This window comes from Pimephales promelas, chromosome 8 (genome assembly GCF_988280905.1).
Source record: "Pimephales promelas chromosome 8, fPimPro1.hap1.1, whole genome shotgun sequence".
Lineage (NCBI taxonomy): Eukaryota > Metazoa > Chordata > Actinopteri > Cypriniformes > Leuciscidae > Pimephales > Pimephales promelas.
In genome coordinates, this window is record NC_142776.1 from 12,292,976 (window position 1) to 12,308,155 (window position 15,180).

At 37.8% G+C, this 15,180-nt stretch overlaps 1 protein-coding gene across 1 annotated transcript; it reads right to left on the minus strand.

Annotated features, from left to right (window-relative positions):
- Positions 1-596: 596 nt before the first annotated feature.
- On the minus strand, positions 597-9,359 carry cacng1a (calcium voltage-gated channel auxiliary subunit gamma 1a). The gene is made up of 4 exons (XM_039655669.2): positions 9,125-9,359; positions 3,273-3,347; positions 2,546-2,683; positions 597-2,380 (listed from the first exon to the last, which is right to left on the minus strand). Exons 1-4 carry the CDS (start codon positions 9,357-9,359, stop codon positions 2,151-2,153), a joined length of 678 nt encoding a protein of 225 aa, XP_039511603.1. The 3' UTR covers positions 597-2,150.
- Positions 9,360-15,180: the final 5,821 nt, after the last annotated feature.

A 15,180-nucleotide genomic window follows, 5' to 3' on the forward strand; every position in this document is an offset into this window, starting at 1 on the left:
ATGTTTAGCTCCAACCCCAATTAAACACATGAACCAGCAAGTCAATGTCCTACTTGACAAACTAGAAACTTCCAGACAGGTGTGTTGAGGCAAGTTGGAGCTCTTCATGACAGTGGTCCTCCGGGACAGAGTTTGGACACCCCTGTGTTAAAGGTACAGTCTGCTTGTACCTACTTCAGCATTGTCCATTTGGCATCATGCAAGCTTAAAGGAATCCCAGAGTCTTGATGTCTCTATACAATGAATTCCCTGAGGTGCAACATTAAAATATTACTGCAGTACCTTTGAAAAGATATGTCTTCAGCTGAGACAACTGATGTGTGCATCTCTCATTAGAATGAATGATTTCGAATTCATAACCAGAGGCCCATTTCAAACAAACAGTCAGAGGTACCTCCACCCTATATACACTACATTAAATTCATACAGTGGTATATAAATATTAAAAATAATGAGAAAACCTGAATATCAAAACCTCTGGTGCATGCTGTATTTAAACCAGTGTTGTGACTCAAAATCTTTTTAGGGCATTTTTAATGAATCACACAATAACAGAGGCAAAATAAATGTTAGCATGAACACAGGAGTAAGCCTATTCCTTTTTTATTAGAAATACATAGGGGTCTAATATCAGAAATACATATATTCTGCTGGGTAGCATAATACAATCCAAATATCCGGCCTCTTGTTCTGCATGCAAACAACATCAAAAGAAATAAATACAAAGTATTCACGATGACATTGCATTTTTAAGTATTTGCCTCAGTAAATGACTTTTAACTTCCCCCACAAGCAGAAAAACACCAAGATTTTTTGGGGTCAGTATGTTCACCCAGCTGGATTTGTATAATTATTATTATATTGTTGGTCTTGGTTATAGATAGGAATCAGTGACTTGAACTTGGGTTACCCTAAAGGATGTATTACTAGATGTTGGAGCGCTGCCCAAAAGGCTATGGCTCCTACACCACTATGGTGTTTGTTTAGGCAGTGTGACTGTGACAGTGACAGTGATCCCCACAATCAAAATCCATCATTTTGAAATCCAGCAATATATGTTTTAATAAAACTATGTTTGTTTAAAACAGATAAACAGTTTGTGCAGACCACAAAATTACCACAGTTCCTGAAAAGATCCTGAAGAAAACCTGCTGAAAATTAGTGTATTAAAACTATTGTTGCTAGTATTGTGGAAATTATAATCAGCAAAAATACTGAGCAAATTAGAAATTTGAAACAAAATTTATATACTATCATACACCTATCCATTTCAAGCATATAAACACAGTTTGAGGGTGCATTTCAGGAAGCTGTAGACTTTGAAAGTCTAAGAGTAATTTTACTCCTTCACATAAGGGTGATACTGATGCCATTTTTCTATGCACCTGCAAGACCTGACGATATTCTAAAATGGCCAATCATTCAGTAAGCACAGCAGAACAAACATTTACATTCTGCTCAGAGTTGAGAGCAACACTGTACCCAAGGCAAAAGATAATTATTGTTAAAATTAGATTTACACAAAACTAAAGCAGTATTCACACATCTAAAAAAAAAAAAAAAAACATCCTAAACTCATTTACTGGATGTGAATAATGCTTTCTGGAGCAAAATTGTGTGGCATTACACCACTGAATATTGAGATTTATTATTCCTAATTCCTATTTCTTAATACTCCCCATCTGCAAAATAGTGCAGATGAACTTTCCAAAAAACATAATTTTTCGAATATGTTAACCAGGTGTTAATAAACAAGATAAGTCCTTGCAATCACAATTGTTCAGTCCTTGCAATCACAATTGTTCTTCAACCCTTCTCCATTTAAACCCTTCCAGTGTCTTAAACAGACATGCAGGGAAAGTTTATGTACAGAATTGTTACACAAAAATTCCAGTTTCATAAAGACAGCTGCACTCTTCATATTACATTTAAAGATTTGACATATAGACATTAATAATATAAAGATTGAAAAGCTTGGATACTTTCTGGCATGATTTTGGTCTTACAAACCTATATTGTTCAGTGCCAGTTTTTAGAGGGGTGGGAGGAAGTTTCTGAGCTAATTTAATGACCTCTGCTTGTCAAGCTCTCACTTTGTATCAAAGAGGTCTAGGTATATTGTGAGTCAATGGTTTACCTGCGTTCTTGCTCTATATCTGTTCAGGCTCAGCGTCCGTGCAGGTTTCCCATGGATTTCTTGGTATCTGTGGCATGGAAACGAGCAGTAGACCAATTCCACTGAGGAGGAGCAGGACAAAACCCGTGCACGCACAAGAAAAAGACCAAGAATAGTAATACTCGATCCAGATAGTGTCCTTGCTTTCTATCATCCTTTTGACTGACTGACGCATTACCTCTACTGAGATGATGGCACACAGACCTGAATACAAAGATATGAAAAGATATTATTAAAGATTTCTATATATTTTCCATGAATGTAAAAATGTTGTGGAATCTAAAAATGAATGTGTATCTATTTGGATGTCTGTCTATAGTTTTGTTTCAGGTAAGGCAAGTGAAGCTGTGATTAGATGTTCCACCTTACCAGCAAAAGCAAAGAACATCCCAGCAGGCTTGTACATATAGTCCTTTCCCTTTCTGAGGGAACACAACACACACAATGTGCCCAGAATCATGAAGAGCAGACTGAAGATGGATATGGCTGCTGCTGAGATGTTGTATTCTGAGTAGAGAAATCAGAAAGAGCTACATGTCTATTTTAAATTATGACAGTGAATCAAATGTCAATAACAATTACGTTTAAATATGTTATGACTCATGCTTCAGACCTATTTCCCTAGAACCCTCTATAGACCATTTCACAAGATGTAAACAACACTGGTCCAGAAGCACTTCCTGTTTCAGTTTTATAACACTACATAAAAGCTGGGATAAAATACAACCAACAGAACATTTAAAACTGAATCAGAAAGTTAAACAAACATCTTTAAGATGTTTTCTTTACATGTGAAATAAAGAAAACAGTTACAAACAGGAAGTGTTTCTGGAGTGTTGTTTACATCTTGTGAAATGGTCTATAAACAGTTTCTGTACTCTGTCTGCACACTGTATTCCCCCCCAAAACAGTGTAACTGTCCACTACGATTCTTCCACTGTGATTCTTTCTTATTTCATCCTTCATTATATGTTCCTTCCACTGCTTCACCCACAGTACATACCGCAGAAGAAAATAAAGGTGCACAAAAGCATACTCCAACCAATACACTATAATGTCAGTCCAGGCTTGAATTGATTTGACTATATGAACTTACCTCTCTGAGTTTTAACTTCAAAGATTTCAGAATCTTCGCCTGGTGTGAAATGTCTGAAGTAAGAGCAGTTGATTTCTGAGAAAAACAAAAACAAAACGTTTTTTTATTTTATTTAAATTATACATTTGAATGAAATCCCATGTAAGAATGCTCAAGGGGGACATGTATTTTCCTTTTGCTGGCTACTATTGATGATATGTGTATTATAAGACTGAGTTTATTCATACCCTTACAGGAATTGTTGAGTTGCCAGTTGCCTGAAGTGTTAACTGCAAAGGTTTATATATATATATATATATATATATATATATATATATAAATGCATTTTCAAGAGCAGCTAAATATATGTTGAGTTATTTTGACAAATGCAAACGACTCAGAGTTGGCTCCATGAGGCCACTAGTATGACAAAGACTGTCTTATCAAAGCATACTGTTGCAATCGCTTCTGCCTAATGTATTCAATCACTATTTAAAAAAAAAGGGAACAAATTGCAACCTGGTTTACCTGGAATTGTATTGTTTTATTTACAGAAATGACTGATGAGGTCTGGTTTCACAACTATATTGCTTTAGTTCTGAGTTGCATGTTAAGTATTGAGTGCCAAATATACAAGCAGTATTACATGAAGCATGTGACTTGTATTCATGCAATGTCTGGCAATGAAATTGAGTGGATAAAAACTGCCTCTCAGGAGCATAAATGTCCAAGATAATTTATGTCTATAGTTTTTTTTTAATATGACAGAGCAAAGTTGATAGTATAGTATCAACTTTGCTCTGTCATATTAAAAAAAAACTATAGACATAAATTATGTTGCAGTCTCATTCCTAATATTCATTCCCTGAAACTGTCATGGATCTATGTTAAAAGTAATGGACTAATGTCATGTCTTACAGCAGATGAATGTATCTTTCCAAACTAATTCTGTAATTTTAAATCAAATCCACCTGTCTGTCCACCTGTCCTTACAATTAGCATCCGCTTATAGGTAAAGAGGGGGAGGAAGAACACACAAGTCATGTATTTTTTATTTGTATTTATTTATACTACATAGACAGAGATCAGCAAAATATTGATATGTTCTCAAAAACATGTGACTGTTACCATAAGTTTAAATGATTTTAATGATGGGCCACAGTCGAAGGGGTATCATTTAAGGGCCAATGGGTATACTGTTCTCTCAGATGTGACCGTTCGTCACAGAAATGGAATTGTACCACTCTTAAATTAAGAGTGTCTCCCATCTTGGGACAGCTGACTATTTACACAGCCTAATTATAGATTTTACTGACTGCATTTACAAGACCAGTCACACACACAGCTGGGTATGTTGTGTCATGTGTTAAAAACAATCAATTGGTTAAATTCAACCTCATTTTATTGACTTTCTATTTGATTAATTTTGTATCATTTTGAAACGTCTAGATTTGAAATCAAGCAGAGTTTGGGGTCAGGCACGTGCACACATATACATCAAAAGGGGCTTGAGCACCTGCCTTTTTTCTTGGAGTGAAAGAGCCATTTTTTTCTGGGGTGCATTTTATATATAGGTGCAAATAATATATATTGCTGTTTGCGCACAGCTTCCCTGTCAAACAAATATATTTATTGAATAGTGATTCCAAATATCAGGTCAGAGTTCTGAAGCGCTTCCTCTCTGAAGCACCGATCAGAGTAAACGCGCCTGCTCTAGTACCGGTAAGCTCCATAGACAGTATAAGAAGTGGACAGAGCCATCTCATTGGAACTCCATTAAGACAAGTGAAGCCCGTTTTTGGCGATTTTTTAGCACGCGCAGACTCAAACAGAGCTTGACGACGTAGATGTGACGAGAGCAAACCGTCTGTCTATAGTGGCTGTGACATGAGAAATCTGAATCATTCCCTTCCGAAACATGCGGCGGAGAGTGTGTGAGAGCGGAGCTGTCCATGAGCTAGGAGCAGGAGACACTTTTGCTAGGTGTTCTGATGAATTATTTTGTCATTTTGCCTCCACGTTTCCCCGATTGCCTGCGAGCTTCTCCTCCTGTCCATACGGTAATCTCTCTGTGCGACAGAGAGTCGCTTGGTTATGATGCAATCGTTAGCCAACTTTTACAAAAAAACTGCTTTTACGGGGCCATAACATAAGCTACAAGGTAATGGAACATTTTATACATTGTCGTGTTTCTTTAGAAATAAATAAAGGACAAATGGGGTCTTCAAACGCCTCAGATGTAAAGTTATTCGCTGTCAAAATGAATGGGAGTCGATGGAAATGCTAACGCAAGTGAAGTTCTGCTACAAGATGGCAGCTCCCACGAGGCTTCAACTTCCGGTTGATGGATTACCCCCTTGGTAAGCTCGCGCTGCACTGCATTTGGATTTTGCGCCAAGCAGATAAACAGTCTGTGAGGCACAAGCAGTTCAAATGAGTTTCGTTCCGCTTTTGGCACAAACATTATTGAACCTGATATCGTTTTATCGAGAAAAATTATATCACAATAATGAATGAATCACCATGTCAATTTAAGACGTGGCTAAATGTAATTTATGACCTTGAATGGAAAATCAGTATGTTTTTATTACCTTTTTTATGGCCTAAAATTCTTATTATTAAAGTTAATGACTTACATCAAGAGTCTTTTCTCCTGAAATTTAGAAATCTAAATTGGTGAATTAATAAGAAATCTACAGATACAAACAGATGGAGGATAGTGGGTTTAAAACAAACTCCATCTAAATGTGGATTTTGAAGGTTTTATTTGATGATGATGATGGTACAGTCCTCTCTCAAATGTGAAACTGAGGGCGTACGTTTTCACACCTGAAAGTACGCACCAAGGTCCGAACCAAAGTTCATGTTTTGATACATTTTATACTTTCAGAAAATTTTGGTTTGGTTTCACACTGCAATAATGTGAGCGCACTATAGAACTTTACGTTTACGTCATCATCTATGTGGGCTGCGTCTTGACATTGATTCACTATTTTAACATTTACAATCACATTTAGTCAGAAATCATTTATTGATGTGACAATTGAGTCACATTGGATCCTGAAGCTCAAAATGTCTGTATTTACAATAGAATGGGTGTGTGTAGATTAAATTATATGAAAAACATGGCATATTGTAGATGTATGCTGTAAAACCACTGTTGTCCACTAGAGTGAGAAGCAGCATTAGGCATTTTGAATCGTTTTGATCAGCTTTCAGCATTGGCTAACAAACAAACGCTTAAAGCAATGTTTTTAAATTAGTTTTATATTATTACATTACAAAGAAATAAGTGAAATGCTTATGACAATTAAAAGAGATTTTCACAATAACATATGCCAAAAATGTGTGTGTGTGTGTGTGTGTGTGTGTGTGTGTGTGTGTGTGTGTGTGTGTGTGTGTGTGTGTGTGTGTGTGTGTGTGTGTGTGTGTGTGTGTAAGCATGCATTATGAAGTTAACATGAAAAAACTGGTTTGCTTTAGTACAGAATACTGGTGAAACAAAGTAGTTCAAAATGAAAGTGAGCAATAAGTGGTCTTCTACTGTCCTCTGCTGGCCACTCTACTGATTAATAATCTTTACACATGTGCTTTTGCATTCATATATAGACACTAAACAAATCCTTTATATAACAGTTACTATTATAACACAATCATATTTTGTCAGAGTTTAAAACTTCAATTGTACTGATGCTTCACATAATTGCTATGAACGTGGTAAATCATGGCAAATAACGCTAGAAACATGGTAAATCACAGTAAATAAGGTAAATCATCCTAGAACATGGTAAACTATGGAAAATCATGCTAGATGCATGGTAAATCATACCAGAGCGAGGTAAATCATGGTAAAATATGGTAAATTATCATGGTAAATCATGGTAAACGGTTTTCCATTTACTATGTCAGTGGTTACATGCTTGCTAAATGTCTTTAATGCTTATGTGCTAAAAGGGCTTAATTGCTTGAACACCGCTAAATGATGCTTGCAGCTTTAATTAACTTAAATTACGCTCTGTAGCCTACCTCATACAAAACTATTATAATACTGCCAGAGAGGACTGCGATTGCAACACATAATGTAAACGACTTTTGGTACCAGTTTTATAAATTATTGTGATTATAGTTGTTTGTCTATTATGTTTATCTTCATTGTAGTCTATGTAGTTTTAAGGAATGGTTATCGATAGGTTTAGGGGTAGGAGTAGGAGTAGCATTAGTCAAAACATATTTTAATGCTATACTGTTAATAAAACTGCCATTTCCCTATGCATCTCTGTCCATTACGTTTTATCCTTTTTATATTCTGGATAGGGAAATTATAGGCTACAGATATCTTTATGATATGGAATATATTTAAATAGTTAATGTTTTGCAGCTGTAAAGTCGTAATGTTACGTTATGTATTAACAATGAGATCAGGCTGGCTTATGGGCCTAATTGAAATTGGATGTGGTGTCCTCATGTTGATTGAACAAGCTGACATGTTGACCGCGTACAGCTCATATGGTGAACATGGACCTTTAAGGATACTTTTACAAATCAGCAGGTAAATATGATTAGGGTTAGAGTTAGGAGTAGAGGTGGGCTTTAGGGATAGGGTCCAAAAAAGGCAGCATTATTTGTATTTTGTATTGGTATTATAGCTACAGGGTATGGCATTGTCACCTCTTTTTTTTAAAAGATACAAATAGTCCACACCTGTTAGGCACATCCTTTGGTTAGCAGTGATCTCCATGAGCTGTCATAACACTTAAAACAACTTCCACAGACAGGGAATTCCCTGAAGATTTGCAGGCCTGACTAAGGGATAGATGAATAAAAGAACTCTCTTTGAAGACACTCTAAAAACCTCTGATTATCTCTTGGTTTTATAACAGTGGATATCTTTTCTTTTTTTTTTCTTTTTTTTGAAAGAGGAAGGTGTAACAATGCGGCAGAGAAGGAGAAAGCAGAATCCAAATGCAAGCACAGAGTTTAATTGTACAAACAGGTAATCCAAGGCCAATGACAGAACAAGGACCTCAGGACAGGACCAAGGACAAGAAACCACTAAAGCACACATTACTACAACAACAACACAAAGACTGAAGGACACAGGGCTTATATACACAGGCAACCAAGATAACAAGTGGGTGTGGCTAATAAGAAACACCTGGGAACAATTGACAAGACACATGGCAAAGGGAATCACATGACAGACAAGAACAAGGAACAAGACACAAAACCAAAACCATGACAGCAGGAGTTTAGACACAATTATCATACCTTTTAATTAAATTGGTTAGTCACCAAATCAAAACAATTTTCAACCATGTAACACGGACCTTTGGAGCAACTTTTTTAAGATAATGAGTAAGAACCTTAATCCTGTGCATAATTATTGTGTAACAGCAAATAATTTGTTAATAATTTTCATTAATAACATTAACAAACATTGTGACGTTATATCATATCTAAAACAGATCCTTATTAGGTAATTAATATGAAGAATTAGAAATGTAATTATAGATAGATGTGATCTAATTAGAGACAGACATCATTACTTTACTGTGAAAAATTCAGCTTGAGGCAATTCAACCTAAATCCTACACATACTATGTTCAGGAGTAAAGCAAATTTTAAGTTAAGACATGCTCCCCAACATTTAACCTCCGAAGACATGTGTTGATTTTAATCCATCGATATTTACTTTCACTAGCTTCCATGTTTTCAAAATAAATAATTATCAATTTTCACCTCATTAAGTGAATACAAAGAAAGAAAAAAAAAGATCTATTAAACAATCATTATGCAGAGACTTTATAGGATATTAAGCCAGAGATTCAGAGAGTCCTGTTTATCTGATCAACATTTCTCACTTTGTCACTTACCCCCCGGTAAGCTGATAGGTCCACAGCTTTTACCAACAAATGCCTCATCCTCAATATAGATGTATTTCTTGCAAAGTCTCCAAAGGCCGAAGTGGGCTGCCTCACAAGTTGTGTTTACATTCTCCACTCGAGGACTCAACACAGCCCAGTGGTCTGTCACCACCGCTGTTAACATGGACACTGAGCCCACCAATATTACAAAAAACAAGATTTTTGTCTTGGTTTCCTTCTTCATTTTGCCCAGTATCCAATGCTAATCAACAAATAAAATGAAAAATGACACAAAAACTATTCTTTCAGTGAAGTAATCACTGAATATCTGGACAGTGTATGACAGAGACTTGATTCTTAAAGGCTCAGTCCAGAACTGTGCTTGTGCATGGATAAAAGAGGCTAAATGGCAGTGCCCTAGTATTTATGCTGAGGCCAGACTCAAGTCGCAGCTGTTGAGGCTCATCAGGAAAGTTGATGACCAAACTGGCTTGTCTCACAAGAGGTCTGTGGGGGATATGTTGGCCTAAATGTGTGCTGTGAGTCTAATGTCTGACTGTTGACATATAAGATATCATCTGCAATGACTAGGGCGTGTCTATTCCATGACAAGTAGAATTGGGAGTAATTTAAAAATCTTTATTAAATTGATCATTGAAGTATCTTTGTAAATGTAAATGTAGGACAACTGATGCATTGATTCTGTCCTTTGTTCCAAACAGAAAAACTGTGATAAATAGCCATTAAATGGCCATTCTCAAGGCAGTTTGAACCAGGGTACTTTTCATCTACTGTTTTATGAATACTAGGAATTCAGACATGATACTCAGCTCACAATCAGTTTTTTATTTTTTATTTATGTATTTATTTATTTTTTATGGAGTAGGCATATTTGGAGAAAACTTGGTGGCAGTGTGATTTTTTAAAACAAAACTTTAAAAGAATGTTCTTGGGACCTTAAAAATTGGTTAAAAAAAAACTAAAACAAATTAAAACAATACAATAACATTTGGGGAACATTCTGCAAAGTAACTGTATCAGATAGTACCATGTAGTGCCATTTACTACCATATGCGAATATAAAACCAAATTTTATTCTAATTAGTAGGCATTTCCCAGACAGCAAACTGACATTGAATCAACGTGGAAACGACGTCTCTCATGACATTGAAACAACGTTGATTTTGCTCATCGAATTAACGTTGAACCAACGTCAGACGCGGAATTTTTCAAAGCTAAATGAAAATCGAAAACTGGTTTGCTTTCATAACGTTGAAACAACGCGGTGATTTCAAGTTGATTTTCCGTTAGTTTTGAAAGAATGACGCGTCTGACGTTGGTTCAACGTTAATTCGATGAGCAAAACAATGTCAGATCAACGTTGTTTCGATGTCATATTTCCACGTTGATTCAATGTCAGTTTGCTATCTGGGTTGTAGGAAAATAACATTTCAAATAACAAATAACAACTTCTGTGTTGCAGACTCTTTTTTAAATTATGCAAAGATAACACTTAAAACATGCGTTTACAAAAAAAACCCTACAAAAATGCATTGCATGTCTTTGCACATGTTGGGCCGTTTCAAGATATTTGAGGGCCCTAGGCAAAAGAGTGAAGTGAGGTCCCGAGTCCTCCCTCAGGAAAATTTTTCAAATTCAGATGGGATATCTTGTATTCTGGTGCATTTTAAGAGTCATAAATTACTCTGTATGCTACACGAAGTGGCCACTATAAAGGTCACAGTGTCTTCAATGAGGCATTGTTAATTGGAATGACACATTTTGATTAATGTTTATTTTTGTCAACAAGGCAAAAACAAGGTAAAAAAGTATAATTATTTATATAATTATTATTATTCTATTAGTCATTAGAATGGAAAAAAATCTCATGCGATGTAATCTGGGCTCGTGCATCAAGAGGATTTAGCTCAAAGGAAGTTTTCAAATGCTGTAGCTGGGTCATTCTACAAAAAATGTCCACTTTTGATATGGCAAGATGTCTTAAAATTCCGTTAAAATTCGCGCTCAGCGTCTTTTAACATAAAGCCCGCCTACTTTGATTTGATTGGTCATCTCAAATATTCTGATATTGACGAGGTAGGTATATTCGGAGGTATATTTTTACAGACTGCTATGGAAAGAGGAGCAAATGGATCGCTGCAATTCACAGAAACAACTGGACTCCAGTCAGCCAAAGGTGGATTTGCAGTTATCATTTTGTGTCAATATGCTGAATTTAGCTGTAAAACCATACCCGTAAATTTTGGATTGTTATATACATTATCAGCTCATCAATTAAATATTTATCATTGCATATTCTGCATTATTGGATGTTTTTTTAATAAACACTGAACCATTAACCATGGCCTGACTATGAGTGAAGCTGGAAGAGCTAATCTCAGCCGCTTCACAGTTTCATCCATAATAAGGACATTCCGACTGGAAAACTGGTATATCTTCTACTCTACTCAGACTGTATCTAGAGTATTTACAGTACTGTACCATATCACGTTACTGTATCACATTTATTGTATTCCACTAGTAATCTTCAATCAATACTGTCTCAACTGGGCTGTCAGCTATTTAAGTTGTTTCTTCGATCAGTGATTTTATTTGAACTTAACCCTTCTTCAATAAGCTCTAAGTTCTTAGTGAGAATATTTTTGTTGATTATTGATGTCCCTGGCAAGCTCTCTCTCAATTAAAGTATACTATTTCTCCACACCTGCTGTCTGGCTGTCTTACCTTCATGACAGAATACTCAGCCCAGCACAACCCAGCTGCAGAGAATCCTGTCCGGTCTGCGGTCTTGCCCTCTTCTCCCTCTGTTACATCTGGCTCAGAACCTATGCAGCTGGATGGTATTCATATTATACAGATGGAGCGAGAACGAAGAATTGTTAATCGTCTCTGTCTCTACTGTGCCTCTGTCGCCCATTTCTTCTCGTCATGTCTGTTAAAAGCCAGGGCTCGCCAGTGAAGGGAGGGCTTCTGGCGAGTGCGATTTCCCTGGAGTCTTCAACTCCTGTACCACCTTTTAGGTTCACCTTCACTGGCCAGGTTCTTCTCTTCCCTGCAGGGCGCTCATTGACTTAGGCGTGGAAGGAAACTTCGTTGATGAGAGGTGGGCGCGTGAACAGGGTATTCCCTTGAAGGAGTTAGATGAAGCCACTCCTCTTTTTGCTCTTGATGGAAGTTCTCTGCTGAGGGTCAGACTAGAGGCTTCTCCTTTGACTGTCACGGTCTCTGGTAACCAACTACCATGAGACCATTTCCTTTTTGATTTTTCATTCCCCTCATTATCCTTTTGTCTTAGGCCATCCTTGGCTTATTAAACACAATCCCCAGATTAATTGGGTGGAGGGTTCTGTTGTGTCGTGGAATGTTTCATGTCATGTTGGGTGTCTAACCTCTGCTCTTCCTCCTGTCTCCTCTGTCTCTGTGTTGCAGGAAGAGCCAGATGATTTGTCAGGTGTTCTGAAGGAATATCACAATCATTGAATGGTTTTTAGTCGGTCACGGGTGGCCTCTCTCCCTCCTCACTGTCCACATGACTGTAGCTCAGCTCCTCCCTGGTACCACGCCTCCTCGCGGACGTTTGTATTCTCTGTTAGCGCCAGAACGCAAAGCACTTGAGAAATAATTGTCTGAATGTTTAAGCGCTGGTACCATTGTTGCCTATACCTCCCCTGCCGGCGCTGGGTTCTTCTTTGTAAAGAAGAAGGATGGGTCGTTGCGTCCGTGCATTGATTATCATGGTTTGAATGACATAACCATAAGGAATCGCTATCCTTTACTGCTTATGTCATCGGCCTTTGAGATTTTACATGGAGTCAAGATCTTTACTAAACTCGATCTCCGTAATGCTTATCATCTTATCCGTGTTAAGCAAGGGGATGAATGGAAGACTGCGTTTAACACTCTCCTTGGGCACTTTGAATATTGCGTTCTTCCGTTTGGGTTGGTCAACGCCCCCGCAGTCTTTCAAGCATTTGTCAATGATGTCCTTCAGTACATGCTTAAAGTTTTTGTTTACCTTGACGACATTCTTATTTTTTTCCCCTCTCTTCAGGCACACGTTCAGCACGTTCATTGTATTCTTCACCGTCTTCTCGAGAATAAATTATTCGTTAAGGCAGAGAAGTGTAAGTTCCATGCCCAATCAATTTCCTTTCTGGGCTCGGTAATCTCTCCAGAGGGTTTAGTATGGATCCTGACAAAGTGCAAGCAGTCACTGATCGGCCTGTTCCAGATTCTCAAAATGCTCTTCAGCGTTTTCTCGGTTTCGCCAATTTTATCGTTGTTTTATTTGTAACTTCAGTCAGATTGTCACTCTGTGTCTACCCAGAACTCATTTGATCATCTGAAGTCCTTGTTCACTTCAACTCCAGTCCTGTTATTCCCCGACGTAACCTTGCAATTTATCGTTTATAAGGTAGACACATCCAAATTGGGTGTTGGAGCCATTCTCTCCCAGTGCTCACCTGTCGATAATAGGGTCCATCCCTGCGCGCGCAACTATGATGTGGTAAACCGCGAGCTACTTGCTATTCGTTTTGCCCTTGAGGAATGCCGTCAGTGGTTAGAGGGTCCATCTGTCCCATTAGTTGTATGGACTGACTCACAAGAATCTCGAATTTATTCGGGCTAAGAGACTTAATGCTCGTCAGGCGCATTGGGCTTTTTTTTTACCTGTTTCGACTTTATCGATCTCTTATCGCCCTGGAACTAAGAATGTTAAGCCAGAGGCGCTCACACCTTTTTGGTCCCTCAGAGGCTGAGGATCCCCTCACCCCTTTAGTCCCTGAGAAGCACGTTATCGGGCGGTTGTCTGGGCTATTAGAGACTTGTTAGACGCGCTCTTTCTCGAACGGTTCCTCCGCAGTCGTGTCCTAGTAACCTACTTTTTGTACCAGTTTCTGCGCGTCATGCCATTTTTCAATGGCCTCACTCTTCTAAACTCGCTGCCCATTCCGGTGTTATGGGAACCTTAGCATTTTTGGTGGCCTTCTTGTGAACGAGATACATGTCGGTTTGCTGCCTCTTGTTCTGAGTGCGCTTAGACTAAGACTAGCAACACTCCTCCAGCCGGACTCTTGAGACCCTTACCCATTCCTTCACATCCCCTGGTCTCATGTTGTACTTGATTTTATTACTGGGCTCCCCACGTCGTTAGGCAACACTGTTATTTTAACCATTATAGACCGTTTTTCGTTTTACGTTCTCTTGCCTTTCGTAACCCCTCTTCTAGGTCTGAGCAGCTTCCCTGGGCTGAATACGCTCATAATTCACTCCCCTCCTCTACCACCGCCGTTTCAGGCCAGCCTCGGCTATCAGCCACAGGAAGCCACAGATTTCACTTTTGTTAACAAAAACTTAACCGTATCCTATTTAAAAGACGTTATTTAAAGTACTTATTAAAATCGTTATCTAGTAGGCCAAATATAGCCAAATAGTGACTTTATAAAACAAGGTTAGTACACGTTATATTTAATCTGACTCTAAATTAATACATGAAAATTATAATGTTACAGAAAGTCGCATTCAAAATTCCAAGGTTCTTATTATTTTAATAGGAAAAATCATGGTAACATTTTACAATAAGTTTCATTAGTTAACTACCTTGGTTAACATGAACTATGAATGAAAAATATTTCTACAGAATTTAGTAGGCTCATCTTAATATCAATTTCAACATTTACTAATACATGCTGTCGAGGCCTCTACTAATACATTCTGTCGAGCACTCAGTTGGAAATCATGAAGACCTGGATATACGTCCAGTGACTGCGGTGAATAGTGCTGCTGGCAACAAGGGAAATACTTTGTGACAGACTGGAGAGACAGCTGACAGAATGAAAAAGACCCCAATGGGGCTGGTAAGGGTTAGCTACCCTTGTCGACAGTATCCAGCTCTGTGTTTACAGGATGCTGGAGTCATTGAGCAAAGTCATTGAACTTCAAGTTTGTGTCTGTGGCTGAAACTTTTATTTTTAAGGAATGCTCAAATGTGTTCGTTCAATGCAGAACAAGTCTCATTTGTTTGTTGTGTCAAAATTAAGTTC